The following is a 15,427-nucleotide window of genomic DNA, read 5'->3' as shown; positions in this document are numbered from 1 at the left end:
AGACGGGACCCTTAACCACTGTGCTTTACAGTAGACATACACATAGTGTCTGTTTGACATATCAAGAATTTGAATAATGTGAAAAATTTGAGCAATTTAAAAAATGGGAAAAACTTGGAAGAATTTGAATAATTAGGTAGCGGTTTTTAAAAATCAGAGAACAGGAACTTAATCAGAAACTTCAAACCAGATATTTACATACTTTATTTCTCACTATCTCTCCACTTAAACTCAGACTCCTCACTGGCTCCCTGTGCTAAATTATGGAACGGGCTGCCTCTACATCAGGCAGGCTCCTTTATGGTCTTCTTCTAAATTTCTTTTGAAGACTCATCTTTTTCCCCTGGCGTTCAACACAGCATGAGTTGTTGTTTTTTGTATGAATTGCTGTGCCTAAGATTCTGTATTTATTTTACACTTTATTCTCTTGATGTACAGCACTTTGGTTCAAGCATTTGTTATTTTCAAATGAACTAAATCCCTTTTTCTAATCGCCCTTAGGCTATTTTTCTCATGGCTTTATGAGTCTAAGTTTACTTACAATTAATATAGGTCAGAAGTCTCTTTCTTTGCTATTGTTAAACGAAGTAACGGCACCAAAAAAAAAAGAGACAGCAATGCATTCATAGATCAATAAAAGCACATTTTAATCATGTTTAGAAAATATATAAAAGCACTTTTCAACAGTTTATTCTTGCACATATTGGTACGAGATCCATAAAAGCACTCTTAATAAATACAACCCTTGTTACAGAAGAGATTTACAGGCCCAAAGGGAAGTGGATATACAGGAGAACCCCTTAAAGTAAAGTAAAGAGGAAGGATTTATTAATACAGTCAGCTTCGGCTATGACACACCAGTGCAGGAATAACGTTCAAATCCAAACCCTGCGTGAGAAGCTGGATGTTAAGGCAAACCTAAAACTGTTGCAGATGTGCTTCTGTTTTGGTCCATATCTGGATTTAGAGGAACGCGTTCCTTTGAGCGAGATGAAGTTCATAGAGTTTTTGTGTGTTTGGTGTGGAAAATCTCTACAGACGTCTCGTGGCAGCATCTGAGGTCGTAGTCGCAGTATCCGATAGAGAACCGGCCCTGTTGGACACAACGACAAGAACTTCACGTCCGCGGAATAAGAGAAAAAGACGCGTTATCACCTGTAGCCTGAAGATGCAGTCTCACCTTAGGCTTTTTGAAGTAATCCAACCCTCTTCCGATTTTTATCATCCAGCCATTGTCAAACCTACAAGTGATTCCCATAATATTAATAGAGAAGAAAATTTTTGAAAACAAATAAATAAAAAAACAACCTGTAGGCAGAAGACATACCTGATCTCCCTGTCATGGATAGTGGAGGAGTACTGCACATCCATAGTCACCCCCTGACCACCCAGACTGTCTCTCAGCTCAGACAGAGCGCTGCTCTGCTGGGTGTTATCAGCCTGCTGGACACACACACACACACACACACACACACACACACACACACACACACACACACACACACACACACACACACACGAAACAACAACATGGCAGCATGAGCATCCGTGGCTGACAGACGTTCATCGCACAATACAACCTCATTATTTACGTAACCTACTTCACCCTGGGATGTGAGGAGGTGGATCTTCTTCACCTTGTTGCACGTTTTTAGCAGCATCTCACAGAACCGCACGAAGTTGTACAACTAATGGAGAGGAGAGATGCTGGTTTAACTAAAATATTTACAACAAATCTGCTGAGATGAGCCTTTGAACTATTAACCTGTGTGAAGTTCGACTCAGATCAAAAGGCAAAACATGATTCACACAAGGTAAAAATAACAATCAAAGGAGTTTATATAAGTGTTCAGAACTGTGCAGAGAAATACATTTTTGGAAAAAAAAAACATTCTTAAAACAACAATCTTAAAATAAATGCATAATTTATTGCAGACACTTAGTCGTAAAACAAAAAAAGAGAGAAAAAAACTATCTTTAAATTTGGTATGTTGATTCAACATACAAAATAACAATTTATGTTAAAGGAGCAATAAGTAATTTATTGCAAAATCAACCTAAATCATTCTCATTTCTCACCCAGGATGGAAGTAACATTCCCTATAAACAGGTGGTCCTCTACATCATCAATGTTTTTCTACTTTCAAACCTAGAAACCTAGAAACCTGAGAACAACTTCAGCTCAGTGTGTAGCCCGTGTTTACTTCCTGGTTCCTGAGCCAATCATATGAGAGGTCCCAGGGTTCCCAAAACAGAGTGCAGCGTTTGGTATTTTATTTTGGCAAAAGGTCAGCAGACTGCAAACATGAAAGCCAGTAAGAGAAGCGGACCAGAACTAGATCAGAATGCAACATCATACGCCGATCTTGTGTAAGTAAAAATTCAGTGGGGTTTCACACCAGCACCTCGCTGTTTAGAAACGTATTAGTGGTAGGATGTTGTACCGGTTTCAGCCACTAGGTGTCACTATTACTTACTGGTTTTTATAACTTACTGCTCTTTTAACAAATTTCCTGCTTCCACATTTTTGGTTTCCCTAACAATACAGATAAAAAAAATTAACAAAATATTATTTCATGGATAATTCCCCTATTTTTTTTATTTTTTTTCCCAAAAACACTCATCCTAACTTCGACAAACTTTATATGTCAACACCCTTGTGTTTTGTGGTATATAAATACAGAATGATTTAATATAGCTGTCTCTTTCTCTTAGCAACTCTTCAAAATGGGAAAGACAAGAGGACACACTGTTTAAATAATACAGGCGTCTGTTGATTTTATCCAACTGTTGGTGCAAGGGAAAAGCTGCTCGCCTAAATTTACTATTATATCTACAGCCAGAACAATAGTTCTGAGACTGAAACAAACTCTTTCAGCAGGATGGTGACCCAAAACTAGCCACGGTTAGGGTCCCCTGACCTAAATCCTGCAGCAAGCCTGTGGAATGAGCTACAGAGAAGATATCTAAAGAGCTCAGTGTTAAAAAGAAAGGCTGATGGTCCGTCTTTCTGTACACCCCAACCTCATCAAACAGGAGAAGACTAAGTGCTGTAGATGTTTTAGTACACGTTTATGATGATGAAACAACAAAGGAGGAATTTATTCCCATGTTTCTCAATCATTTTTACCAGCAGTGCCAATAGTTGCTGAAGGTATTGCAAGAATAGATGGTTTGTCAACTTTCATTAAACTGGCATGAACTCTAAGAAAAAAAATCAAACATGGATCTGTAGAGCTGCACATTATCAGGAAAAACATGTAATTATGACAATAATACTGAATATGAGATGATGACATCAGTGAGGATTGACCCACATTTGTCTGACTCCTATCTTCATTTTCTTTCATCCCAATGTCTCCGCTGCTCTGTCAACTTTAAAATCTCAGCTCCTAAAAATCTGGATCCAGGGTGGGGCATCAAGGGGAACTAAAATCTATCCGACAGGCCAAATATACTATTGGCTTTCTTTATTTTAAAATTTCGTGTCGCTAATACAATTCAAGAAAAAAAAAAAGTAAATGAATCACAGAGGATGTGTAATTATCAGAATACAAACGTACTGTAGGTAACTGTTGGCATCTTTGAGCAAAACTCGGTACGAAGGAACTATTAAGAGATTAAAACGCAGCAGAAAGAAAGCAACACAGCGATTAAAACATGGGAGAAAAAGCGGTATCCCACCTGGTGGGTATGACGTATGTATGGATCCTCCACCCAAACCTCTGAGAGAGTGCTGCTGATGTACGGTTTGAACAGAGTCTCATAGCTGTAGCCTGTGGCATCTTCTGGGATCTTTATCTGCTCGTGGTATTTACCATCTGTCAGGAGAGGAGAAAAAAAAAAAAACATGAAACGATAGCGCCTTGCAATATTATTCCCACTTTTTGTAGAAATATTTCAGAAGAAACAACAAAAATGTGCATTACTGTAGAGTAAATAATTTTTTTCAGCACTTTGAGTATAAATCCAGCTGTCCTGCGACGGCTCCAGAGGTGTGTTAGAAATTTACTTGAAAAAAGGAAAAGAAAATCTACATATTTTGTACAACAAAGGCATATAGCTTGAGTTCGTCGACCACATAAAAGCCAAAACAAAAATTAATGTTAAAGGGGTATGGTATTAGTGGAAGGCACCTAGCTTTGGACCCTGAGGTGTTAGATGGCATACCTTCTTTTAGCTGGTTCACGTGAGCCTTGATCTGCTCTGCTCTGTCCATGTAGCCCTTGATCTTGTCCCTGTAGTGTCCCCTCTTTGACTCGTCTTTCAAAGCTGTTAAACCCGTAAGGAAACACGTCAGTTGTGGACGGTGGTGGATTTCAGGGTCGTGCTGTCTACACCGGGAACAATCGGATACCTTTCAGCACGTCTATGAGCAGCTGGATTCCCTCCTGGTAGCAGACCAGAGACTCCTGGAAGCGGCCGCTCTGGTCCAGCTCCACGGCTCGTTTCAGGACGGACACGGCCGAAGTCTCCATCCCGGACACGTGGTTGTCCGTCATTTTTTTTCTTGATGTTTTCTCCCCTTTTAATAGCTATACTATATTATCGCTGGTTCTCGCTTCATTTGTGATAGAAACGGACCTAAAAATCAGTGCTCCACAAGTTGACAGCTACCTGCGTGCTCCTGCAAAAATAATTCCCCGGGAAACACGTCACGGTCCGTCTGTCAGTAAGAGATAAGCAGAGGAGATTTAAAAATTTAAAAATTATTTTTATAAAGACTTGGTGTATTCAAATAGGATTTTAAAAAAGTTTTATATTCACACTTTAAACAAACTGTGTTAATATAAATATGTAAAAGCAAAGGAAGGAGTGTTTCCCACCGGTGCAGTTTAGATGAAACTCCAGCTTCCGGTTAGCTGCTGGAACACAAACTCAGGGCAAACGTGATTAGGTTTTTGGGGGTTTTCATGTTGTTTTCTCGAAAAGGTGTTTTCCTGGTAATGTTTACGACTGTATTCAGAAATTAGGCCGTTCGCAGTCGATGTTTAATTGCGCTCGGATATTAGCCGGTTTTTATTTTTTATTTACCCCTTAGCGGCGCTGTAACCTTGGCGTTTCTGCGTCTGAGGAGCAGCCAGTGTCCCACAAATTCAACATGTCCGCTGTTTATCGCTCTCTAAACTTTTTGTCAATTAGGGTAAGTGTATTACTAAGGTTTTTTCTTCCTTTTATTTATTATGACTATACCAGGTTATCATTCACATGTTGCCGTCCGGGAAATAACTGTGAGGCTTTTAGATCTCCCTAACATATTTAATGATTTAACTCTTGATTATTATTGTACTGTAGTTTTTATTTCATCCAAGAATAGTTTACACATGATTACGCAATATACAGTTGGCTCCATATCAAGAGTTTTCGGGACAAGAAATGGTCAGATCTTGTGTATATCTACATTTTATTCTACGTTTTATATATATATATATATATATATATATATATATATATATATATATATATATATATATTATACTACACGGTATGTCAGTAGATGGTTCTGGTCTCTGTTTTTGCCAGTCAAGTCTAATAGAATATGACAGATTATGAGCATAAATCAAATCTAAATAACTTCTACTAAGAATTATTAGTAAAAGTGCATGTCATTCCTGCATGTTGTACTACAGGGGGCTGCATTACATAGAAGAAGAAAAAAAAACTATTGTTTGGAGACATAAATCCTCACGTCTCGTTAGATGGAACGTTGTTATTGAAATTGTCTGCAATGTGTCAAATAAATAAGGAAATTGTAATGTGGAAAGTGTAATGTATATGGATGATGATGAGATGTGGCAGAAACATTTTGAGTTGAGCACTGACTTTTCTCAGCATCAGAAATGGGACCTCCCGTCGTGCTCACATGGCTATAATGCAGTTTGCATTTGATGTTTTCTTACAGACCCTGAAAGAAGCGACGGTTTTATCCCCTTGTGGCTGGTCCGTGTCCGCGCGCAGCAAATTCTCCAAAGCTAGAATCCCAAAGGAGGTGAGAATCAAGACAAAACCGCAAAATGTTCCCAGCCCTGTCACTTTGTGAGCCAAATGAATTCTTACATTTAAAAATTATTTTTTCCCCCCCCTAAAATTCTCATTTCAATAAAATATAGGATGTATATTAAACTTACAGTATTTGTATCTCTATTATTTATGCAACAATATTCCTATTTTAACATTTTATTCAAGTGTAATAAGTCAGTGATGAGACCCTAATTATTTGTTCCCATCTGACAGCTTTTCGCTGAGAGATCAAAAGAGCACGAGAAGTATGGCGGCGATCCAGAGCAGCCCCACAAACTGCATATAGTGACCCGGGTCAGAAGTGTGATGCGAAGGCCCTACTGGGAGAAGGAGATAGTGAAATACTTCGGACTTGAAAAGGTACCGTCACTGTCCGACCTGAAACCAGCACCACCTAAAGTCTGCCCTGGTATGGGCGTGTGAGAAAGACATGCTTTGGAGTGGGGCTGCACAATTGATCGCATTTTCAATGTAATCGCGATTTAAAAAAAAAAACGCAATTTCCAATTCGCAGAGGTCTGCAATTTTTGGCTATGTAACAATTACTGAGTCAGACGCGTCCATTAGGTGTCAGTAAAATGTTTAAAGTGGGTTTGCCTCCACATGGAAGGGAAGTTGCAGCAGTGAGATGATCTAATTTTATTACTTGTTTTAGAGTTTATATAATCATACATAGCATTAAGTGCAGGTCAATCAGTTTAATACATAGACTTGTTTGTTGGTTGCACTTTATGTTCAATAAGGATGGATTTCCAAATCAATTAAAAGCTGTTCTCTTGAATAATATTCTGATTAATAGTAACATTAAAAGTTCTTGTTTTAAATAGTCCTTGTTTACAAACATCTTTATTTAGCGGCCGTTTTTGTTGCTTGTGGTTAATGCAGAGAAAAGTCAAAATTGCAATTTTGGTTGAAATATATTGTAGGCAGAACGCAATCATTTCTGCTCTGAGTTTAGATGCTGTGGGTCTTTAAGCAGCTAATCCGCACGGCGAGGAAACAAAGTGATTTGTTGTTTGTATATGTTTAAAAAGACATGATAAATTAAGATGAAAGGGGGGATCGCATTAAATCGCAATATTAAGATAAAAAAATCGCAATTAGATTATTTTTACTAAATCGTTCAGCCCTGCTTTGGACATGCTCAGTCAGGACTTAATCCACATGCGCACCGTGCCATTTCTGCCTACTCGTAAATGGAAGGTCATAAACTCCCAACTCCAGAATAGATGTTTGGGAGATAAGCGCACGGTCAAAATAACCCTGAAGCTGTCATAAATCTAAATCTAAAGTGTGGTGTAGTGCTGCATTAGTAATGCATAGACAGTGTGTTGACTTTGTTCCGTTTGTCCCTCAGGCCCACAAGCCTGTAATCCACAAAAACACGCCTTCAGTTAATGACCAGCTGAAAACCATCAAGCACCTTGTAAGGTAAGTTTACGGCAAAATGCAACGTAACATGCTTTACATACAAGAGTACTGCCTGGAGATGAAAAAAAAAAAGAAAACAGAGCCATGAAGATGACTAGTTTGGGTCGTCCAAGTAATTGTAATTATATGGAGTGCTCGTATATTTTTGTTTAAGAAATTATGATAAACCTTTCAGTTTCACCACAAAGACACTGTATAACCATCTTTGTGAACTTAACCCCCGTTTTTATACTTTCCTGTTGGCTGAAGGATCCAGCCACTGAAAACTCCACACGGGCTCCCTGCAGAGGAGGACATGGCCGACACGTACATCAACACCAAAGGAGAGCTGATTGTGCGTCGCCTCCTCCAGCCTGTCGACCACAAGGCTATCGAGTCTTAGCGCTGCTCCGTGATGCTTGTTCAAATGTCAGCTGTTAATAAATGTAACGAAAACACACATTCCTGTCTTCTTCCTTCCTAAGGTGTTCTTTGATTGTCTGTGAATTAGTATGCGGTGGTCAGATTACTGTGAGATCTTTCAGCAATCCTAACCTGAAGCAGAAATACCCACCATCCAGTTTAAAACCACACGTGCAGCTGAATAAATCTGATTTGATGTAATGTGATTGAGATGTTTGCGTCTAACTCTGCGAGTTTGGATGAAAGGGCGCTTCCTTTTAAAAGCAGTTCCTGAACCAGAGCTGCCTTAGCTGGCTTTAGAAGAAAAAGAACGGCGCTGTTTGGTCAGTGGTCCGAGGACCTCTTTTCAGTTGAAAGTAGATTTTGCTTTTCATTTCAAAATCAAGGAGGTAGAGTCCAAGTTGGCTGAGGTCCAGTGTGGTTTCCACAGCCAGTGCCGTGTCAGCTGAATATCAGAACACTAGAGCATCTTAAAGCCTCCCTCTGATGACGAGCTTTATGGAGATGCTGATTTCATCTTGCAGCAGCTTTGCACCTACTTCGAGCCACTGCCCATCTCAGTCGCCGCAGTATAAATGTGCTTTAGTTGATGTCAGTGAGGAAAAGGACAGCCTTGTTAGAAAATGGTAAAAAATCCAGAACAATATCCTAAACTTTGAGCATGTTAAGGAAATCTAGATGCGTGGCCAGAAAGACTAACCACTCCGCATCTCAGAGTTGCCTGGAAGAAGGCTAGCGCTAAATACCACGCAGTTAAAAAAATGTTGCTGTGTGCACGACTAACAGTTGTCTGAGTCACCATGGGCCTCTTGGCTGCTCTGATCAGTGCCTGTAAGTTTAGGTGGACGGCTACTTGTCTCGGTAGCTTCACAGTTGTGCCATACTCTTTCCTTTTCTGGATTGAACAGTGCTCTGCTAGATGTTCACAGCTTTAGACTTCTCCACAACTTTATCCCTGACCTGTCTTGGTGTGTTCCTTGGACTTCATGATGCGCTTTGCGCCCCAATATTCTCCTAACCAGCCTCTGAGGCCGTCTGAGACTAGATTACACACAGGTGGACTCTATTCAGTCCTTAGCAATCATCAATACAGCTGGTTGCGCTCAGAGAAAAGGGGGCTGAATACTTTTTCACACCGCAGTTTTCAGTTTATTTGTAAAAAAATGTTTAAGGTCATGTACATTTTCTTTCTTCACAACTGCGTAGCACTTTCTGTTGGTCTTTCCCACGAGACTCCAAATATATTAATGTCCATGATTGTGACAAAAATGTGGAAAAGTTCAATGGGGGTGTGAATACTTTTGCAAGCCACTGTATTTCAATCAAACTCTTTTTTTTACATATCATGTAAAAATGTATTCTGATGCTAAAAATCAAATACATTAGATGTTGGCACCCACATGCGTCACCGGCTCTATTCTGACCAAAAAGGAAGCAAACAGGCCTGGGATTAAAAACGAAGGCTCCGGACATGAAGATACAAACCAGAGATTTCCACTTCATGTGTCATTAACAGACGTTATAATTTCAGTAAAACAAATATTACAACAGGTTTCATTAAATAAAACTTGATATTGGCCCAATGTAAAGGAAATGAATGATCTGGTTAGTAGAGGAGCGGCGTCTGCTGAGCGTATCGGTGAGGTAGAGAAAACCAGCCACGTCTGAAAGCTTTTCAGTCGTCGTCAGAGTCGTCGGAGTCGAACCCTCGCCCTCGGATGGTTTTCTTCTCCACTTTTGTGAATCTTGTGCCGGACTTTTGCGTTGCCGTCGGTGGCTCCATCAGGTTGCCACTACACAACCGAAATAAGAAGGTTAACACGGAAAAAAACGTGATTCGTCGTGTGGGGAAATCTTCTGTAGGTCCTCACCTGTAGTTAATCACGTCCGCGCATCCCAGCCTCCACTCAAGCATCTCCGTGGAGAACTCGTCTGTGTTGCCCAGATCGGTGAATCCGACAACGTAATCCTTCGTCTTTCCGTCTAAAAGCAGAGCCAGTGTGGGGATAACTTTGATGCGCAGCCTCTGGGTCAGAAACGGCGCCTTTTCTGCGTTCAACTTGATGAACTTGGTTTCAACGTGCTTCTTCGCTAAGACAGCCAGGTGTTTGTCCAGGATCTGACATCTACGAGAAGGAAGAGAAAAGAACACAATAGATTTTCCTTGTGGATTATTTCAACAAATAAAAATGTGAGAAATCTATTCATGATTTATTGGAGTTTCTAAGCTTTGAGACTGGTCTGATTTCTGATAACCAAGGAGACCGGTCGAGTTATTAACAGGCATACCTTTAAAAGCAGTAAATATTTGTTAGAAACAGCTACTATTAATACTGCAGTAAAACATTAAACTTGGATAAAATCCAAATGTTTGTAATATGCTGACGATTTTTGACGTATGTGTGGATTTACCTGAAGGTGGAATTTTTGTAAAAGTGACAGACGACGTTCCTGGTCTCCTTCACTTCGGCAAAAAAGTCTCTCTCACTGGAGATTTCTCTGTACTCCCCGTGGCCTTTGGACAGCCACTCCTGAAAAGCAGAGGATCCAGGGCAGCGAATTAGGAAGGTCCTTTATTTTTAAGCGCAACGACACACCTATATCACTTTTGAAGGGGGAATAAACGATTAACAACCACCAAACTTGACTGGCCCACTTCTCAGAGTAAATTATCTTATATTTTATAAGCACACTTATTTGGTCAGTGCAACATTTTGTACATTCCAATGAAATTCAACCCTAACCCACAGGAAGCAGTGGGCTGCCACTGTGAGGTGCCAGGGGAACATTATGAGGCCTTCTTCCAGGGTCTTTGCAAGAAAAGAGCATGTTTAAAAAAAAAAATAGGAACTTTGAAAACCTTAATAAAAAAATAAAACAGGGTTAGAGAAATTAAAAACTTTAGGCTAGAGTTGAACCTACGGTACATTATTTTTGGAAAATGAGTTTTATGAATGCCTTTTTACAGATGATAGTCTGCATTTTTTAGAATAAGGAACTTTTTTACTTTACCTTTTTTTTTGTTTGATTAGAAAGTTTCAACATTTCTGAAGCGCGTTCTTTGCTTTGCAACAACACTGGAACTAATTTCTCTCTGTACATTAGAGCCACATTCATTCAGTCACACAAACGCACATCCATACACTGATATGCTGAACTGCAGAAAACTTGCCGATAAGCGCCTTGCCCAGGGGCACATAGACACGTGGCAGTAGGAAGCTGGAATTGAACCCACAACTTACAGATTCCTACCATAGAGCCACGGTCGCCCCTGTGTCTAACCATCCATATTCTGAACATATCCTGTAATGAACTTTAATTACAGCGTCCATTCACATTTTCTACATTGCTGACAGTTAAAGCAGAGCTTTCACCAGATTACAACAGAATCTCTCGCTCACCAAGTTCAAAACATGCGTTTATTTCCGTCGAGCATCAAGCAACGTGTTGTGTAATGGGCGACGCTAAAAAAGGGAGAGCTATCCAGGTGGGTGAAGTCCATCACTTACCTGCTTTTGCTTCTGTGCCTTTTTAAGTGCCTCCAGTCGCCTCTCCTTCAGCCTTTCCAGATCGTCGTCATCCATTTCACTCAGTTTGCTCAACTTGGCATCCACCTGCTCCTCCACCACTTTAGCCGTTTGCTCCAGCACCTTGCTTAAGATGTCAGTTGGATTGGCCATGGCTGCCGGCGTCAGGAACTCTGAATCTGAAGAGGAAGAAAGAAGAAGTTGTGGCAGCTGAGACATGGCAACCATGTATGGTTAAACTTTCGACGTGTAGGACCAAGAGTAAGGAGGACTTTTCATTTAGGGATCTACAGCACAAAGCAACCCATTTACCAAGACTTTACCAGGCAGCCCTTGATACAATGGTGATGATGCCTCTTTAACTACAATGCTCATTATTCTGTGATGAACGCTGTCATCTAAATGCTTTGCAGAAACCCAATATGGAATAAAATGAATTTAAAGGACAGCTGGAAGCTAGGAACAGTGGTAAACCCTAAAACTAACAATGCAGGAACTAAACCAAAGATAGTTCCTGCTGTTTTTCTCTTTAATATTTCTCTCTTAATTTAATTAATAGGCTATTTTGATGGTAATGTTTTAGTTTTATATTTTATACTACAAATTATATATATATATATATATATATATATATATATATATATATATATATATATATATATATATATATATATATATATATATATATATATATAAATAATTTGGTCTAACAGACAATGAGCAACATTTTTGTAGTTATTTATTTAAAAAGGGACAATGAATTTATATAGTATCTATACAATCTGTAGAAATACAAAAACAAAAATACAGGATTATAGCCAAAGCTAATCTCCATCCTCTGTCCCCTGCTGGGGCCAGCCCACCCTCTTACAATATCCTTAATCTCCGTTGTTAAAACAAGGATCAGAATATATCCAGCCTCCAAAACCCACATAGCCACTTTCATCTCTCCCTCCCTCCTATCCTCCCATAGGCCCACCCCCATACCAATTAACCCCCCTGCACATTTGTCATACCTAAACTCATCCCTTATAAAAGTCCACAATAAATTGTTAAAATAAAAAAAAAACAATTACCACCCTGAATACAGAACACATTTACTATCTCTGATGTACAAAGCGACTGGAACCACAGCAGAGCAGCTCCTCAGATTGCCCAGTAGTCATGATTTGAGGGGTTTTGCCAAAGAGCTGATTGTAGACAGGTCTTACATAGATGCTGGTGTAGAGTTCCAGGTTTTAGAGGCACGCTAGGAAAACATCGCCCATCCAAAATAACTTTTTCAAGATGGAATTACACAGACCCCTCTGGATCTTACGCTTGTTAGTCTGTTTTAATCCACTTAGAATTTTATACACAAGGATGGAGTCCTCGTGTTTGAGCGTGTTTTCCAAACCTGGCAGCTCAGGTGTTTTTAAAATTTCACTGTAGTGATGAGACTTTGGTTTTCCGTCCAAGATCTTAAGGGCTTGTTTATAAATTGTTTCAGAGCGGTTTCACATGCTTGTCCCCGACTTGTCGTGCAGTATGTCAAGTGCGAAACAATCATCATTGCCTCAAAATACAATTTAGCTGATTCAAATGTTATCTCTAATAAATCTAAAATTAGACAGGTTGTATTTAATTTGACTCACTGTTTTTTTTTTTACCTGTTATGTAAAAGAGAGTTTTGAGTCCACTATTACTCCTAAATATTTTTCAATTCCTCGAATACACAGGGGAATTAGTTTCTTCCACCCTCCCATTTTTTGAGAAGTACATACTCACTGTTTTGGCTGTATTGAGTACCAGCTGGGACTTTGGCAGCCATTCTGAAACCTTACACATTGCCAGTGAAAGTTCCTGGGCTGCCTGATGTTTCAGTTGAATAATCTCTCCTGAAGCCAAACTGCATATCATGGAGGTTAAATTGACTTTGATTTAGATGACTGACAAGCTGTTTGGTGAGATATTTTTCAATTATCTTGGACGCCACCGGTGGAATACTAATTAGCCTATAACTGCATGATTAGCTTGGTGTAATCACTGAGATCTTCCAGTGGTCAGGGAATGTACGTGTTTTTAGTGAATCATTTAGAATACTTGTGATTGGAGCTATAAGTGGTTGCTTATATGCCTTAATGAACTTTGTACTCATCCCAAATGTATCTTTGTCTCCAGAAACTTTCAGACTACCAGCGACCCTCTCGACTTCAGTGTAGGATGCCGTATATGGATTAATAACTGGTGCGTCAGCAACAGGAGTCCTCACAGACTGTCTGGTACTTTTACTGTCACAGTTTAAATGGATTTTTCCTTTGACTAAAACCCATCAGGAAAGCTTCATCAGTCAATCAGTGAGCTCACCGTGTCGCTCATAATATTGTACGCATTAAACTCCTTAAAGGGTGCAAAATGTATAGAACGCTCTTCCTCTATGGCAGGCATGTCCAAAGTACGGCCTGGGGGCCATTTGTGGCCCCTGTACTGAATTTGGGTGGCCCCCACCCCCCAACTGTATTTCAAGAAATATTTGGTCCACCAGCACAGCTGGCTGATGCAGATGGAAGATTTTAGTTTTTAATTAGAACAAAATTATAACAGAAAAGGTAAAATTCTACATTGGAAAATGTTAAGTACAACACAAAGTATTCATCTTTTAGTAAAAACACTTTTGACGTTCTCTTTAATTTCATAGTAACATCTATCCAATGATATTTAATAACTCAAATGCAGATTTTAGTGCATTAAAATCTGCTTTGAATTCAATTATTAAAATTGGCTAATAACAGCAAGTGTTTTCAAAGAACAACTGATCCAAATACTGTTCTTGTATTGCTAGATCAAAAAGAGCTCAGTTTATTATTGTTAAAGAGTCAAATTAAATTATTCAAAATAATTTGCAAACTGGAAGAATACAACAGATGAGCAAAACTCTTTTTTTAATTTTGGATCTAAAATACTATACACATTAATTTCCTACAAAAAATCTGACTTACTTATTTAAAAATAAAAAATTAACAGAATTTTTTTGGTTAAAAAAAATTGTTAATTTTTTGGCCCTCAAGTTCCTTTGACTTGACAATTTTGGCCCTCGTACCAAAAAGTTTGGACACCCCTGCTCTATGGAGAGCAGTTTTATTCAAGATTACATAAATACTGTTATTGATAAATTATGACTAAATAAAATAAAAAAGTTACCATGAAATAAAACAAAATATGTGTTTAAAATACATTTTAGCTTATTTTCTCATTTATTTTTTTCACAATTTACTCATTTATTTCAAGACATTTATTTACTTTTATTTCTTAACCCCTGTTTTTGTGTGTCTTTTTTTAACTATATTTAAATTATTTCATGGGGAAAGTTTGATGAAATATGTATTAATAGCTATTTATTTTTATTTTGACTCAAACGGCTCTCCATACACCTCTGCGCAGGTCAACGGGTAAACATATTCCAACGTCCATCGGAGGGCGGTTACTCTGAACACCTGCAGCTAACAAAGCCATGGTAACCACGGGACACGCCTAGTTTTTCCAGACCTTAGTCTCTCTGCGTAGTCTCAAAGTGGTGTCACGTTACCGGCTAACCCCGACCAACATTATCAGAAAACATATTCGGACAGTCCTATCAGTTTCTGCCAGCTTTCGCAGATCTAAAAACACCAGAACCGACGTCACGTTTGCTTGTTACGCTGGCTAGCTAACCGGCTAACGGCTGCGCTGTCTCCTGCATGTAAATGTATTAGACGTTTAAACAAGGTTAGACTTTACCACGATGATGCAGTCGGTAACGTGCTCGGCTGAATTAAACGTTTACAATATGACAAGAAAATAAACAGTACCGGATAAAATGTCCAGGAAGATGATCAACTTCTGTTCGTGCGCGAATCTGCCACAACGGATGTGACGTCAAAGTAGGCCGGTAGATGTCATGCAAATCCCTTCTTCTTCTTTATTATTTAATATGCACAGCAACCATGGCGCATTACCGCCACCTGCCGGTATGGAGTGTGGATCAGAATGGCTCAGGAATTAAATTCTATAGTACAGTCGTGTTATTT

At 39.2% G+C, this 15,427-nt stretch overlaps 3 protein-coding genes across 4 annotated transcripts; 1 reads left to right on the top strand and 2 right to left on the bottom strand.

Moving 5' to 3' along the window:
• Positions 1-622: 622 nt before the first annotated feature.
• On the bottom strand, positions 623-4,681 carry mitd1 (MIT, microtubule interacting and transport, domain containing 1). 2 transcript variants are annotated; one of them, XM_012864446.3, is made up of 7 exons: positions 4,358-4,681; positions 4,171-4,272; positions 3,685-3,821; positions 1,602-1,688; positions 1,328-1,440; positions 1,181-1,241; positions 623-1,093 (listed from the first exon to the last, which is right to left on the bottom strand). In XM_012864446.3, exons 1-7 carry the CDS (start codon positions 4,500-4,502, stop codon positions 998-1,000), a joined length of 741 nt encoding a protein of 246 aa, XP_012719900.2. In that variant the 5' UTR covers positions 4,503-4,681; the 3' UTR covers positions 623-997. The 2 variants fall into 2 exon arrangements, with proteins under 2 accessions (XP_012719900.2, XP_012719899.2); XM_012864445.3 differs by having other exon boundaries at positions 1,328-1,443; positions 4,358-4,678.
• Positions 4,682-4,832: 151 nt separating this feature from the next.
• On the top strand, positions 4,833-7,893 carry mrpl30 (mitochondrial ribosomal protein L30). Its single transcript, XM_012864448.3, has 5 exons — positions 4,833-5,143; positions 5,903-5,989; positions 6,235-6,381; positions 7,379-7,452; positions 7,702-7,893. Exons 1-5 carry the CDS (start codon positions 5,102-5,104, stop codon positions 7,832-7,834), a joined length of 483 nt encoding a protein of 160 aa, XP_012719902.2. The 5' UTR covers positions 4,833-5,101; the 3' UTR covers positions 7,835-7,893.
• A 1,084-nt stretch (positions 7,894-8,977) lies between these two features.
• txndc9 (thioredoxin domain containing 9) lies at positions 8,978-15,328 on the bottom strand. Its single transcript, XM_012864473.3, has 5 exons — positions 15,209-15,328; positions 11,364-11,560; positions 10,267-10,385; positions 9,726-9,980; positions 8,978-9,647 (listed from the first exon to the last, which is right to left on the bottom strand). The coding sequence occupies exons 2-5, from the start codon at positions 11,532-11,534 to the stop codon at positions 9,530-9,532; spliced, it is 663 nt and encodes a 220-aa protein (XP_012719927.1). The 5' UTR covers positions 11,535-11,560; positions 15,209-15,328; the 3' UTR covers positions 8,978-9,529.
• Positions 15,329-15,427: the final 99 nt, after the last annotated feature.

This window comes from Fundulus heteroclitus, chromosome 7 (assembly GCF_011125445.2).
Source record: "Fundulus heteroclitus isolate FHET01 chromosome 7, MU-UCD_Fhet_4.1, whole genome shotgun sequence".
In the NCBI taxonomy this organism is placed as follows: Eukaryota; Metazoa; Chordata; class Actinopteri; order Cyprinodontiformes; family Fundulidae; genus Fundulus; species Fundulus heteroclitus.
This window is presented reverse-complemented; position numbering and strand designations above follow the sequence as displayed.